At 45.8% G+C, this 14,923-nt stretch overlaps 1 protein-coding gene across 1 annotated transcript in view; it reads right to left on the bottom strand.

Annotated features, from left to right (window-relative positions):
- The window catches only part of sli (slit guidance ligand), a 793,209-nt gene that overhangs the window by 161,579 nt on the left and 616,707 nt on the right, over positions 1-14,923 (bottom strand). The window contains exons 16-18 of the mRNA XM_084583167.1: positions 10,129-10,279; positions 9,998-10,072; positions 9,714-9,785 (exon numbers count right to left, since the gene is read on the bottom strand). Of these exons, the coding sequence (XP_084439293.1) occupies positions 9,714-9,785; positions 9,998-10,072; positions 10,129-10,279 (298 nt within the window). The remainder of the gene's footprint in view (positions 1-9,713; positions 9,786-9,997; positions 10,073-10,128; positions 10,280-14,923) is intronic.

Here is a 14,923-nt window from a genome sequence, read left to right as displayed (position 1 = left end):
TCAGGAAATCGTGCCCGCATCAGTTGCAAACCAGCTTCCATAATCAGATGAGCCGGCTTTCGGCGGCTGGGTTCCCCTGCTCTGTGTTGATTGCAGTTTGCGAGACCCTCCTTCAAATGATCAAGAGAGGTACGCGAAGATGTACTGGAGAGGATAGACGGAGGACGCAGAAGCCGCTTGTTGTGCCTTACATGCACAGAACCTCGCACAACCTGAGGAAAGTGGCCAACAGGCATGGCGTGAGCGTCGCTTTTTCGGCTCCTAACAAGTTGGGAAAGTTGTGCCCCCGAATTTGCAACCCAAGAAAAGGGGGTTGCCAGATAAAGCACGACTCTCCGTTTACAAAGTGTTCTGTTGGAGTGGTCTATGCTATTCCCTTGACGTGTGGAAAGTTGTACGTAGGCCAAACTGGCCGATGCATCAACGAGCGTTTGGGGGAACATGCACGAAATTTGTCAGATTTAAAAGACAAGTACGCACATTTGGTTGCGCACGTAATCAACTGCAACGGATGCGGGGCCAGGTTGAATGAGACCAAGATTCTTGGAAAGAGTAAGGATAAAACGGCACGTGTTAGTTTGGAGGCTTTCTACATTAAGAAGTTTGACAGCAGGTGTATCAGCATCCCCTCATTATCTCTTCTGGCCTCCGAAATTAGGTTTTTAGATTCTGTTATCCATTAACCGAGTTTTACTTGCGTTCTCGATGGTCGATTGATGATTTCCCCTCTCTTTTTCCCAACCTTCTTTCCCTTTGGAAACTTCGCCTATATAAGATCACTCGTGGTTTTCAATAAATTCAGTTGTGAGTAGCGCCTTTGTCCCGTCTTCTTTCTTGTGGTGTGTTTATTTCGGCGCAGTTTTTCACAGTAGAAATATGAACCAACTAGCCCAAGAAACGGTATTAATACAATTACTTATATTTACCATCCAGGAAGCGTGAATAGCTCCGCTAAAAATCCGTTTGCAAGCCGACGTTATTTTGACATCACCGCAAATACGCCATTACGACAGCTCAAACTTTCGCGCCACAAATTTGAAGCATGTGAAACAATCAGAGAAACAATATGGCGCCGAACAGCGGCCATGCGTGTCGAAAATAGGGCCCCAGGTGAGACTTTTGCATACTCAGCACATTGTTCTTGCATTTCGGAAAAAAATATCTAAAGCACATACGAAAACGAAAAATGCTGAATTAAGGGTTTTTAGGGCACAAAATGGGTACTGAAAATTTCCCTGGAAACATAATAAATAAAATGATCGAATTAAACAAAGCACATAAACACTCACTTTCAAGAGTGGTCAGCAAGATGGTTCAACTGCGGCACGGTGTGTTTGATAATCTTAGCTAGAGATACCTACGATGCGATGCTGATTGGGCACGGCGGCATCGAAGCGAACATGCGCGTCACCAACCCATTCGTCCTTTTGCTCCAGGTGAGCAAACGCCTTGGCAAATTCTTCCGAAGTGACGGCTTGTTTCTTGTGGTGGTGCCCATGGCAGGTGCATTTGGCCCTTCAGAGCTATATCGTATCTTTGGAACACCTAATACTTGCTGGGGATATGGAAAGCAATCTATAGCTCTAATATGCAAGAGGCCTTAGCTGAACTTCGAGGCTGACATTAAATGACTATAGACACCAAATTTTGGCCGCAATTTTCTTCTTGTTAATGATGCGTAAGCCATTCCTGTAAATAGATCCGCACGCAAATTTTGCTTACTACCACTGAATAATGTATAATTGAATTTTCTTTTCTCACCAGTTTCGGTTTCGATATCCGAGAGATGGCTGTGACGCCACATCATGTCTTGATGCGCGGCATGAAAAAACAGTGATATAATCGCTCATTCTTCACTTGTAATGATTCCTGTTCTTAAGGCAGACTGGCTTTATTATTGTACTGAATTCAAATGACACAGCAATGGTTATATCGCTGTATTTTCATCCCTCGCGTGACCTAGACTTGACTGTGACGTCAAAGCCATCGATAGGCTCTTGAAACCGAAACAGGTGAAAAAGAAACTCGATTATAAAATATTCAGCAGTCATAATAGGCGAGTGTGACGTAGTGATCCGTGTACAGTAATGTCATCGGAATCATTACAAATGATAATGCACGAACCCAAAAATGAGGTGTCTATTGTCCTTTAAAGCTATAAACAGCCAAAAAGTAAGAAGACGTCTTTGGAAGCCATCAACAATAAGCTGGACATTCTTGCGCAGTTCGAGGTCAGAGTAAAAGATGCTGAAGATAAAACTGCACACCTTCAAATGAGCGTGACATATCTGGAGCGTAACGCAGACGACCTCGAAAACAGAAGCAGGGGGCCGAATTCGATCATTTTTGGCTTAACCGAACCGGACGAGGGACAACTCAAAGTTTAGAAGAAGTAACTGATAAGATCCTTCAAGAAAAACTTGGTGTGGTTATCTCGCGGATGGAAAGAATACATCGCTTGGGAGCAAGACGGGAAAACAAAACGTGTCATCATCAAAGCAGTGAATTACAGAGATAAAACGAAGAGTATGAGCAACTGTGCGAAGCTTAAGGGCTCAAATGTTTCGGTTAGCGAAGTGTTCTCCCAGCGAGTACGCAACATGAGAAAAAAATTGTGGGGTAGCTGCAAGGCTAACCGAGACAAGCGCGACAAGTTTCACTCGTGTATGATAAAATTCTTGTGGGATGCTTCTCAAGAACAAAAAGTACCCCTATCAGAAAAACATGTCCGCCCACAACAGCGACCCCGAGAAGATCAGCCCAGAAGAATAGTCATAGCAAACGCAAGAAGTATAGGCACCCTGCAATGAAGTTTCCTGCGGTGATCGCCGCAACACGTAGCCTAGCGAGAAGAGCAAATACGTTTGAGCAACCTGCATGAGCTTACAAGTATCAGATATTGCACGTCAGATAACTGGGCTACATCGAGAGGACGTGATCTGTCACACGCGTACTGCTGAATATGCTCGGTCGTCTACCGCGAACCAAGTGGCTAACCTAGGCAGTCCCTATATATTAGCAGAGCGTTTCTCCTTAAATACCATCACTGAAACGTGCACGTATCCAATATATTTCCACCAGGACATCTTATTTTGCTCAAAGACAGGCATTCTCGTGGTGGACATTATTTTAATTAGGAAGGACCTATATGCCACTTGGGTGCTTGCTAATGAAACTCCGGTCTATGCTCTCTCTGCCTGATTAATCATTCCACACAAAAATATTCCTACTGAGGACCTTCCAGGTATAGCGTGGGATTCTCTCGATCAAACTAGTGTCGAAGCGCTTGCGTCTGTTTTCGGCCTCATACAAATTGTGCGAGAACCAACCCACGTTACAGCGACGAGTGTGCTTTAACTTTTATGATAGCTTTGCTAACTGTAAATTCTCTTACGAAATACTTGATGGAATATCAGATCACAAAGCGAACATTTCTTCATTATCGATGACTGTTCCAGCTCATGCCAAAAGAGAGATACAACTTTATGATTGGCAAAATGCTGACGATGTTGGTGTTCTTGATGCCTTTGATTGCTTTTATTAAGATTTTGCCGCTATGTACGCGTCGGTATCATGCAATGATCTATGGTTGACGCTTAAGCACAAAGTAGAGCACTGCTTATCATTTTATGTTCCTACACGAATAAAAACTGTTAATAAATTCAATCCTTGGATACCTCAGGACACCATGCACATGAAGCGCAAACTTTCACGACTAAGACAACGTAAACGATGCAAACCTTTGGCAATATACAATGAACAAATTCGCAAACTTTCACATGACCTAAAGCAAGCAATTAAAACTGCAAAGCATAAATATACAAACATTACTGCTAAAATGGTGTTTTACTGCGCTCCGTGGTGTTTGTCTTTTCTGTCGTTCAATGTGTTAGCGCGGTGAAACCAATACAAACATTACTCTTATATATTTCATCAAAACCGCTTCCCAAAAATTTTGGCAATATCGGAACTTTCGAAACCACAGGAAAAGCCATGTACCGTCTTTGCCAAAAGTGACCAGGCTGCTGCGAAGGCTGGCGGAGCAAGTGCGCGGCCGTGTGGCGGCGTTGCGCTCCCCGTTGCTTATCGGTGCTCGTGAGCTCCGACAGCTGACGTAACTTCGCACCCTCACTCTCGCCTGTTGGATGATAAAAACTAGGCGCGTATGATGTGCGGGCTGCGGTTTCACGTGAGCGAAGCTTGGTTATGCCCAGCGAGGGCGCTCAGTATAGCGACGGGGCTATTCGCTCTCCTCGGCAACTGCCCTGAAGCAGATGTCGCGTTTCTCGCTATATAATTATACGTGCTTGTGTTCTGCAATCTGCTACTGAAACACACCAGCAGAATTGCGCTTTCCTGCGTGTTTGATGCGCCTGTACAAAAAGAATGATAACGCACCTTGAAATTTCAACATGCTTTCTCCGAGGTGCTTTGCGTACTGCAATTTTACGGACCGTAACTCCGGTACAAAGTTAAGGGAAAGCTTGTGAACTCTTCCAAGCCACCTTATCTCTCTTTTAGGCTTGCAAAATTGTGCTAGTCCCTTGGGGAGGCTGTGTATAAATAAGATTAATGTTTGATTCTAACAAATTCTTGCATTTGCTTGTAGGTAAGTTTTGGTATAGGTAACAAACGATAATGAAAGCTTCCTCACGCTTAGCCATTATATGCACATGACTGCTTTCTCGTTCGCGGAACCCTTATTTCAGATTAGCATTGTCTGGCAAATCTAGCACATATTCGTCCTAGAAACGAACAACAGCTCACCGTGTCTACTATCACCTGCTGTTTTGTTTTCCGCAGTTGCCGAGAAGAGATAATAGCCCCGTCGCTATACTGAGCCAGGCTTCGTACGCGTGAAACCGCAGCCCACACATCATACGCGCCTAGTTTTAGAGCGCAGCTCTTTGGCGTCCGTTCCTGGGTTTCGCGTCGGCGTCGGCCTCGTAACCAGCTCCGCCCCCCTTTCATCCCCCCAGCGCTAGCAGCGACCGACTGATACCGCTGGATGCCGCTGACGCCGCTAGAGAGTCAAGATAACGTGACTGCATAGAACACCGTCGCCGCCATGCAGAAAGAGGAGGGGAGGGTCCCCCCCCCCCCTCTGTTCCTGTGTGGCGGATAGGGTGCTCTTCAGTTGCCGACGCGCCGGTTATTTCACGTAGGCCCCGGCACGTCGACGAATACGTGACCACCTTCCCACGGCTGGACCTGGTTCTTGGCGCTGCGGAAGCGAGGGTATCATATTGTTTGCGTCGGCATCGGCGGCGTTGTCCCTGAAACCAACTCCGCAGCTGGGGTTAACTCACTATCGGCGTCAGCAGCATCAGTCAGTCGCTGCTATCTCTTCCCTCCTCCCTTTATCGCGTTGTCCGCTTGCTGCGCGCGCTTCTACCCCCATCGTTTGCCGCTGGGTGTACACGCCGCCCCCCTCCCCCCTCTTCCTGCGAGTCTCCGGTTGTCAAAGCGCCGGCTCGAACTTAATTCCTTTCTTCGCTCCTCCTCCAATGCAACCCCTGTGCGGTGGCAATCAGAGAGCCAGATCGGTGGCGGCGGATCTGTATATGTGAACCGCCCGAGCCGAAATTGCCGCTGCCGTTCGCCACTGCGAAATTATCTGCCAGTTCTTTCTGAGCCATGAGCGAGACGACCGGTGGAAGTCCTCCGTCTGCTGCTGCTGCTGCTGCTAAACGAGCTGCCAGAGCAGAGGCCCAGCGCCGTCGCCGCCAGAATCCAGAGCAGTAAGCGAGGCTGAAGCAGAAGCTCATCGCGGCCGTCGTGAAGACCCTGCCGTTCGCACCGCCGAAGCGGAGGCTCATCGCCACCGTCGAGAGCAACCAGGTGTAAACGAGGCTGAAGCAGAAGCTCATCGCCGCCGCCGAGAAGGGAGTCTTTGTTAAAGGAATACGTGTGAAAAATATAAAAAAAATTCTGTCATAGCGCATACATGTGTTGCTCGATTTCTTTGCCTCAATCTATCGAAAAGGTGAAACAGCTTATTTGCTGCGCTCAAATTTCGCATTAGGAAGTAACGTAATCGTCGGTAATTTTTTATCCTCCAACGGGCGAGAGTGAGGGTACGAAGTTACGTCAGCTGTTGTACCCTCGGAGCTGACGAGCACCGATAAGCCACAGCGAGCGCAACGCCGCCACACGGCCGCGCGCTTGCTCCGGCAGCCTTCGGAGCAGCCTGGTTACTTTTGGGAAAGACGGTACCACCGCATGAGGCCTTAAAGAGGGAATTTAATCAGTACTTTTAATAAGTCTTCACGCTTGGCGATAATTCTATAACTCACCTATAATCATAAATATCTCCTTAATCTTGATGAAATCTAGCGACAATCATCCAAATGCATTCCTCAAGAGATACGTAGAGTGGGTATACTTGTTCCACGAGATTGGAAAATTGCAAAAGTAGTTCCCGTTCATAAATCTGGAGGCGCCACAAATAAGCCCTATTTCACTCACCTGAGCTGCATCGAAGATACTTGAACATATCATTCTGAAGCACATCGTAACCTGCCTTTCCGAACCAACTAGGCTTCGTGAAAGGGCTGTAAACTACAGCTCGGCTAGTAGAAACAATCCACGATCTCGTATCCGCTCTCGACAATCGCAGTCAAGTTGACATCTTATTTCTAGACTTATCAAAAGCGTTCGATCGCACCTGGAACTGATGCTTATGCTTCATCACTTCCTTGGCTGTAATAAAGTAACGAACTGGATAAAAGATTATCTTTCAGAATGCTACCAGATGTGCATTATGACGGTTGCGCATCACAGCATGTTGAAGTAATGTCCGGCGTACCCCAGCACCTATTTTGTTTCTTCTTTACATTAATGACCTAACATCAAATATGAAACAGTCGGAATGTTCGCAGATGACTGCATGATGTATTAAGAAATTGAGTCACATGGCGATCAGGTAAATTTAAACAAGGCACTTGGTCAAATAGTAACATGGTGTCGGCCAAGGCAGATAACTTTGAATCTAGAGAAGTCAGTTTTCATGACTGTGCTCCGCTCGTTTTCCCGTATGAAGTTGGAAAGAAATTGTTAAAACCACTCCAAGAGTCCAAATATATCGAAGACCTGAAATGGAAAGAACATGTGCAATATATAACGTCAAAAGCATTTTCGACCGATCCCATCCCTCGAGACCAAACGTGCTGACGCCGAAAATAAACGAAAACACAACATGACGTTTCTGCTCACAGTAAAAAACGAGCAGCGAAGGCGCGAGCTTATGTACGTTTAAAGCCGTTCTCAGATTTCCACAGTTTCGGTTCAAGGTGTGACTGGTCGTTTGTATTGTTAAACGTTACAGGTGAAAGGGAGGGAAATTTTTTTCTTGAGTTCCAAGAACATGTGCCTTGTTCAAGTCGATAACGCTGTTTTGATACGGAGTGCTCGGCGATTTGAGCCCATTTTTTGTTTCTGACATCATTTTTATCATCTTTTAGGCGCCTTTCAATGTTACCAGCTTCGCCGATGTAAACACAGTCGCAGTCGGAGCAGGGGATGCTGTAAACCACGCCGGGCTATTTTTCTTTCGGAAGAACGTCCTGTACGTTGACCAAAGCATGTCTTTCGGAATGTGGGCGTTAAAGGTGCGCAGGATGCGTGCCTCGCTGATTCCAGGGAATAGCAGCAAGCTTCAGGGGGGACACAGCGGTTTTACATGCTGATCGACACGGCTGTTTTTCGACCGAAGCCAAAAATGACGTCGGGTAGTCGTTGCGTGAAAGTTCTTGCCGCACCACGTCAACGTCAGTCGCCTTCGGAAGAACTGTATATGCGTTTGCTTCTTTTGAATAAGGTGGCAGCGACTGATCTCTTACGTGAGGCCGGGTGGACTATGTGGGTAGGTGTCCTATAAACGCTGAAAGATAGCTTGCCAATATCGCGTTTTACCAAGACGTATAGAAAAGGCAACACGAAGTTTGACTCGACCTCGGTGGTGAGGTCAAGAATACCAAGTTGCTAGGCCTGAGCTCGAGCACAACATTCTTCGCTGGTTTCTGCACACACAATGCATATATAAATTAGAAAGTGTCCAGCAGAAAGAAGTGAGGTTTATTTTCAACAAATATCGACGTAACGACTCCCGAACTGAACTTTTGAACAGCGCGAACCTTGCCACTGTTAGTAACCGCGCCCGGACTTCACACCTTAAGTTCCTCCTCCTTATAATAAATTGTGCTTTAAATATAAATTCTGAGCTTCACCTAGTCACTTCATCGAAAAGGAATACTAGAACTAAACATTCACAGCATTTAGTAGAGTATAAATTTCATACCGACACCTTTCGTTATTCATTTTTTCCGCAAGCGATTAAGGAATAGGACATGTTACCCGGGGACGTTGTTGGCTCTGAATCTCTGCACATTTTTCTTTCTAACATGCCGCAATCGTTTTTTAACATGCTAATCTAGCATTTGTGTACTACGTGTTAAGAAATATTACTTCATGTGTACTCATGTTCCATTGTATATTACACTTTAGACTGACATTATCGCACATGAACTCAATTGTGATGTTATTCCGTAGTGGTTGTATAACTCATGACGTGTTACAAATTAACTATCCTGATGTATCCCAATACTGCAACAGCGTCTAAAGAGGCTTAGCAGTATGTTCGAAATAAATAAAATAAAAAACCTCACATCGTTGCTTCATTTGGTTTGGTTTGTGGGGCTTAACATCCCAAAGCGACTCAGGCTATGAGAGACGCCGTAGTGGAGGACTCCGAAAATTTCGACTACCTGGGGTTCTTTAACGTGCGCTGACATCGCACAGCACACGGGCGCCTTGCTTTTCGCCTCCATCGAAAAGCGGCCGCCGAGGCTGGGATTCAATCCCGCATCCTTGGGAACCGTAGTCGAGCGCCGTAACCACTGCGCCACCCATGGCGGGGTTGTTGCTTCATTTGACCGTCTTACCCTAGTTGAGTCCTTTACGATGGCTCAAAAAGTGTCGCCATTAAAACACCAAGAGCCGGTTGTAACCCTGAGGCAGGCATATGTAGCAGCACGCGGCCCCGTAGGGGGCAAATCAATGAATTTTCTGTATACCGGCAAACGAGGAGCATCACCCCCTAGGTAAACGGATTCTTGAAAGTGCACTTGGAGGCATCTGCAGTGCCGACTTTCTGTGAAGCACTTTTCCAACTGATGCACGGATAATTAGATCGCACCGAAAATATAATTCTGCTATCTTTTTGTGCTTTCTTGCATCACAATGAACGGTTTGCATCACGAAGTCTCTTTGCGGGCGGCCCGGTTATTTGAAGGTTCAAAGAGGTATTTCCTTTTTAAATACTTTTTTTATGGCCTAATGTGTCTTAAAACGAAGATGCTATTTTTCAACTCTGGTGAATAGTTAAAATCCCACAAATTCATTGATTAGCTACCATTCTGAAAAAAAAAAAAAGAACAATTGACGAGTCCACTTTAGTTCCCGGACCGCAACGATTAAGAAGCTAAGCTTAAGGCTGAGTGAACGGAGTGCGGCTAGCAGCGTCTTGCTGTGAGCTGTCCTAAAAAAAGCACATCTAACTGGCAATCACTGCCGGCGACTAAATGAATCCATTTTTTCTCTATTTTCATGGTGGGTCTATATTCAGACGTCATTTCTCTGCTCTTGGGTTTAGTCGAAAGCAAAGAAGCCCAAACCGTATCCTTTTCTCAACAAATGCTCATGACGATACTTACAAGTCCGCCAGTTGTTCAGCCCCAAGAAAAGCATTGTCTTCGATCTCAGAGATGGCGTTATTTCGCAGGTCGCTGAAAATTGAAACAAATATTAACCAGACAGTAGCACACTTTGGTAGCATTACATGTTTACCGCTTCTGACCATGGCAACAATGCACGACAATGTCATATTCGCACAAAGAAACGCCATGCATTAAAGTGCGCGTACTGCTTACACAACTTGAGCACTTTTAAAGCTCTCAGAAAAGTCACAAAAAGGCTATACATTCAGAGGAATACTCACAGCTTGTTGAGATTTGGTAGCTTTTTGAAAATGCCACTGTTGCGAACCTTTACAATGTGGTTGTCATTGAGCCTCCTGAAATGAACAGTAGTGAGGCTTCACAGTGACAAGGAATAAAAACGACTGCTCACAGCTCGGTCGTGAAGCTCGGCAGGTCGGTGGGGATCTCGCGCATGCCCTGGCGGGAGCAGTCCACAATGGTGCCCTCACAGACGCACTGGTCCGGGCAGTCACGGTCCACCACGCAGTCGCCAGCCAGGCGTGTCCGGTGCTCCTCCGAGCCTGCAGACATTTATGCTTCTAATCTGCCCAAATACCAATGTTGGAAACACAAATCAAGGTAGAAATATATTCCCAGCAGCACCCAAATAGTGGAAAAACACGTTTCCAGAGTATATGCAGCGTTTTCTTGAGAAACATTGTGTAATTTCTTGTAAGAATTTGTGCAGGGCAGAAACATCCCTCTCATGTTCACAACTCTGCATTTGAGTCTAACTGGGTAGGCTATTTCTCAATGTGAATGAACCGTTTGACAGTGTTTATCACAGCTCACGTTTAACTAAACCTCATCGAAGATTACCTGAGAAACCCAAAAGTAGTAGCGTTTCTCATATCCTGAGTTGCTTTGGGACGTTAAAGCCCACAAACCGTAATCAAAAAGTAGTAATTAACGGATAAGATTCCGACTCAGTCTTAGTTAGATCAGGCGTCCCACAGGGGTCCGTACTTGAGCTACTGTTATTTTTAGTATATATTAATGACATAGGCTTAGATGTTACGTCCAAGTTAAAATTACATGCCGATGATTTGCATTAACAATCACCTGGACACCATTGGCTTGCAAGCAGATCAGGACCACATAGCTTCGTGGTGTCGTAAATAGCATATAACAATAAACGCTATCACTTACGGCTCTGTAGGAAACGCGAGCCCATAAGAAACGACTGCTTTTTAGATGAGCACCAGATAGTAATGAGTGAGGAAGCAAAACACCAGGGAGTCACATTTGCAACGAACCTAACCTCGAATAGCCATATATAGACTACATAACGGTAAAAACTAGTCGCATACTTAATTTCATAAACTTGAGGAAAACATCGCGAGAAGTCGAAGTTTTATACGTATCTAACGTCGCCCTAACCTGGAATCCGCAGTCTGGGAGTCTGCAACCCTCGCCAAAAAGTTAGAAACAATGCAAAATAATGCAGCACGCTTTGTAACAAACTCATATCAGAACAACGCTAGCGTCCCCGCCCTGAAGAACATGCTCAACTGGGACACGCTTGATATGCTGTAGGTAGGTGTTTGTTGCTCAGATTGATCGTATCAACTGCCACGTCCTCCTAAAACCGTATACGTTCATATCCCAAAGACATGAAAATAGGCGAAATTAACAGAAGTATGCCAGTCATTCTTCCTTCCCCGCAGTATTGTCGAAGGGAATAAACTGTGTCAGCAAGCGAGAAATAATTCGCGCGTGAGTTGAGGGACTGATAGCGCGTAGTCAGGCTGTGGCTCAGCATCTTTGTTTTGTTATAAGCGTTGAAATTTTAATCAATACCAACTTGTTTTATCATATTGAATCTTTGTTCTGTACTGCTTTTGAACTGTAGAAATTTCGTCTAAGAGTGTGCACCTGATTCTTCTAATAATGTTACGTTGTTTCCATGGCCATTGTCTGCTTTTTCATTTTGTGTATCATTCCCCCACAACAAGGCCTTTGGGCGATTTGTAGTATTATGTAAATAAACAAATAGTACATAAAATAAAAATTTTCTACACAACAGGCGGCAGTTGGTCGCTAATTTTCGCAGTGGTTTCACTGATATAAATCCTGATGTTCCTCAAGGTTCTATTCTTAGTCCTTTCTTATTTAATACTTTTCTGAACTACATAGTTGAACCTCGTCGCCTATTTCAATGTGCTGATAATAAAGTGATGTGGACTGATGTTCGTGATATAATACAAGAAGTTGCTACTAAGGTAGTTCCAAAGCAAAAGAAATGCAAGAAAGCAAACTGGTTATCTGAAGAGGCTTTGCAAATAGCTGAGGAAAGGAGGGTGGCAAAAGTTATGGGGAAAGAGAAAGATACAAGGTTCTCAATGCGGATTTTCAGAAAATAGCAAGGAGATATAACAATGCCTTCCTGAACATACAGTGCCAAGCAGTTGAGGACAACAGCCAATTAAGGAACACAAGAGCTCTGTATAAGACAATCAAAGATATCAAAGAGTCAAGCTGGGCGCGATAAAGGACAAACGAGGCAAGGACCTCACTGAAGCCTCAGAGATAAAGAGGTGGCAGGAATACACGGAAGAACTGCACAAGAAGGACCCGGATGTGCAAACCCAACATAAGACGGTTGTGATTACTGATCTCGAGCCGGGCATCCTGAAGAGTGAAGTTGAATGGGCCTTAGCCAGCCTTGCTAAGAACAAAGCTAGCGGAATTGATGACATTCCAGCTGAGTTGCTTCAAAACCTCAACCATGACGCTGTTAACATTCTGCATACATTATGTCAGAAGATTTGGACAACCTTGCGGTGGCCACAGGATTGGAGGAGGTCAGTTTACATCCCAATTCCAAAAAAAGGCAGTGCCAAAGATTGTTCCAACTACCGAACGATCGCGCTTATTTCGCATGTTAGCAAGATGTTGAAAATCCTCCAAGGTAGGCTGCAGCAGTGGGTGGTTCAGGAGCTTCCGGACGTGCAAGCTGGGTTTCGCAAGGGCAGAGGAACTAGAGGGCAGATTGCCGACCTTCACTGGATCATGGAAAAAGCAAGAAAGTTTCAGAAACCCATCTACTTCTGCTTTATTGATTATGCGAAAGCGTTTGACTGCGTAGATCACAGCAGATTGTGGCAAGCTCTCCAAGAGATGGGAGTTCCAATTCACCTCATCTGTCTCCTCAGGAACCTGTATGACGGGCAAGAGGCCACAGTCAGAACTGGGCACGGTCTTACTGACTGGTTTCCGATTGAGAAGGGAGTGAGACAAGGCTGCATACTGTCGCCCTGCTTATTTAACCTATATGCAGAGTGCATCATGAGGAAAGCCGGTCTGAACGAGTCTTCAGCTGGAGTGAAGATTGCTGGGAAACGTATCGACAACCTTAGATATGCGGATGATACCATTTTAATGGCAGAAAGTGAAGTGGAACTCAAAAGCCTTCTGATGCGCGTACAAGAAGAGAGTGAGAAGTTTGGGCTTAAGCTGAACATTAAAAAGACAAAGATCATAGCGTCTTGCCCTATCAAGTCCTGGAGCATCAAGGGACAAGAAGTGGAAGCTGTGACAGATTTTCTCTTCTTGGGCTCCAAGATTACCCCGGAAGGAGACTGCAGCCATGGAATTAGGATACGCCTGCTTCCGGGAAAGAGAGCCATGGTTAGCCTTGACCGCCTAGTAAAGAGCAGAGACATTAGTCTGCCAACTAAGATCCGTATAACTCCTGCTATGGTCTTTCCAGTTGTGATGTATGGATGCGAGAGTTGGACTGTGAAGAAGGCTGTCCGCCGAAGAATTGACGCGTTTGAATTGTGGTGCTGGCAGAGACTCTTGAGAGTTCCTTGGACTGCCAGAAGATCAAATCAGTCGATATTGTCGAACATAAACCATGACTGCTCATTGGAGGGTCAAATTCTAAAGTTAAAGCTCAGCTACTTTGGTCATCTGATGAGAAGAGAGGAGTCGCTGGAGGAAGATTTGATGTTGGGAAAGGTTGAGGGTCACCGGAGAAGGTGTAGGCAGTGTTACGACCGTGCATCCGCATTTGCGCGCTCTATTGTTCGCCTGTGGGCATGAATAAGTGCTGTGGATATGTGGTGATGGTCCAATGGCTCTAAGTGAGCCTGTTTCCAGGAATCCTGTTTTGTAAGCCTGTTTTGCTTTGTGGACACCCTGCAAATGCCAAATTGACCCTGTCAAGAGAACGTCTGGAAAAACACAAAGAAACGTCCCCCTGCGGGAAATAGCAGGAAGTGCTTTCTTTCTTTTGTTCACCCTTCCAGTCGAGAAGGGCTATCCTCCAGTGATGAATGCCTCCTATCCAAAGGAGACGACAGAGTGACATGTCCGCTGACGTGCAGGACAAGAAAGGAGCATGACTCATACGGCCATTAAGTGATTTCCCGGGAATGCAGGAAAGATTTGCAATTGTCGAAAACGGACAATGCTGGGTGCGTATGCGGCGCCCACGTGCACTTGGGTTTCTGAGAAGTAAATCCACTTGCCGGAACCAGCTGCCTATCGATTCTTGGCTGAAGAATAGAAATGTACCTCCTCGCCGTTCCCAAGCTTTTCCCGCCAACAAGTGACCAGGCTCAACGAAACAATGCCGGGCCAGTCAGTGCTTCAGACCATCAGTGCAGTGATGTGTTCGATTGGATGCCGATATCTGAGGGGCGTGCCCTGGATTTGGTTCGTCAGCATCTTCAGAGAGGGGCTGGACATTGGGGGTTTTAAGGACGCTGCAGAGCACGAAATGTCGCTCTGGGCCCTGGGTAAACGGCTCATCCAGTCGCTTCTCGCTATGAACTCTTAACGCTTGCCATTTTGCTGATGTACCCTTCTTTTTCGTGTAAATAATCTTGTAAATAAGTTTCTCAAAGTGCCATTAAACCTGCTTGTACATATTTCACCAACTTCGAAGATTCAATCCTACTTCAACCCCGAGTCTCTGCACGCTACCAAGTGAAGGCCGGGTCGACGTAGCCCCAGCGTCACGACAACTGGTGACCAGCGTTGGGATCTGAATCTACAAGCCACAACATCTGGTGATTGGAGGTGGATCTGAAGCTACAAGCCACAACATCTTGTGATCGGAGGTGGCATCTCAAGCAACAAGCAGGAGCAACAATCGGCCAACAAGAGAGCAGCTCGGAACATCGATCGCATGTGTGGGTGAGTGCTTGGCTTTTCTT

Source organism: Amblyomma maculatum, chromosome 1, assembly GCF_055883805.1.
Source record: "Amblyomma maculatum isolate TAMU_Amacu chromosome 1, ASM5588380v1, whole genome shotgun sequence".
Lineage (NCBI taxonomy): Eukaryota > Metazoa > Arthropoda > Arachnida > Ixodida > Ixodidae > Amblyomma > Amblyomma maculatum.
Note: the sequence above shows the minus strand (reverse complement) of the source record. Positions and strands in the feature narration are given on the sequence as shown.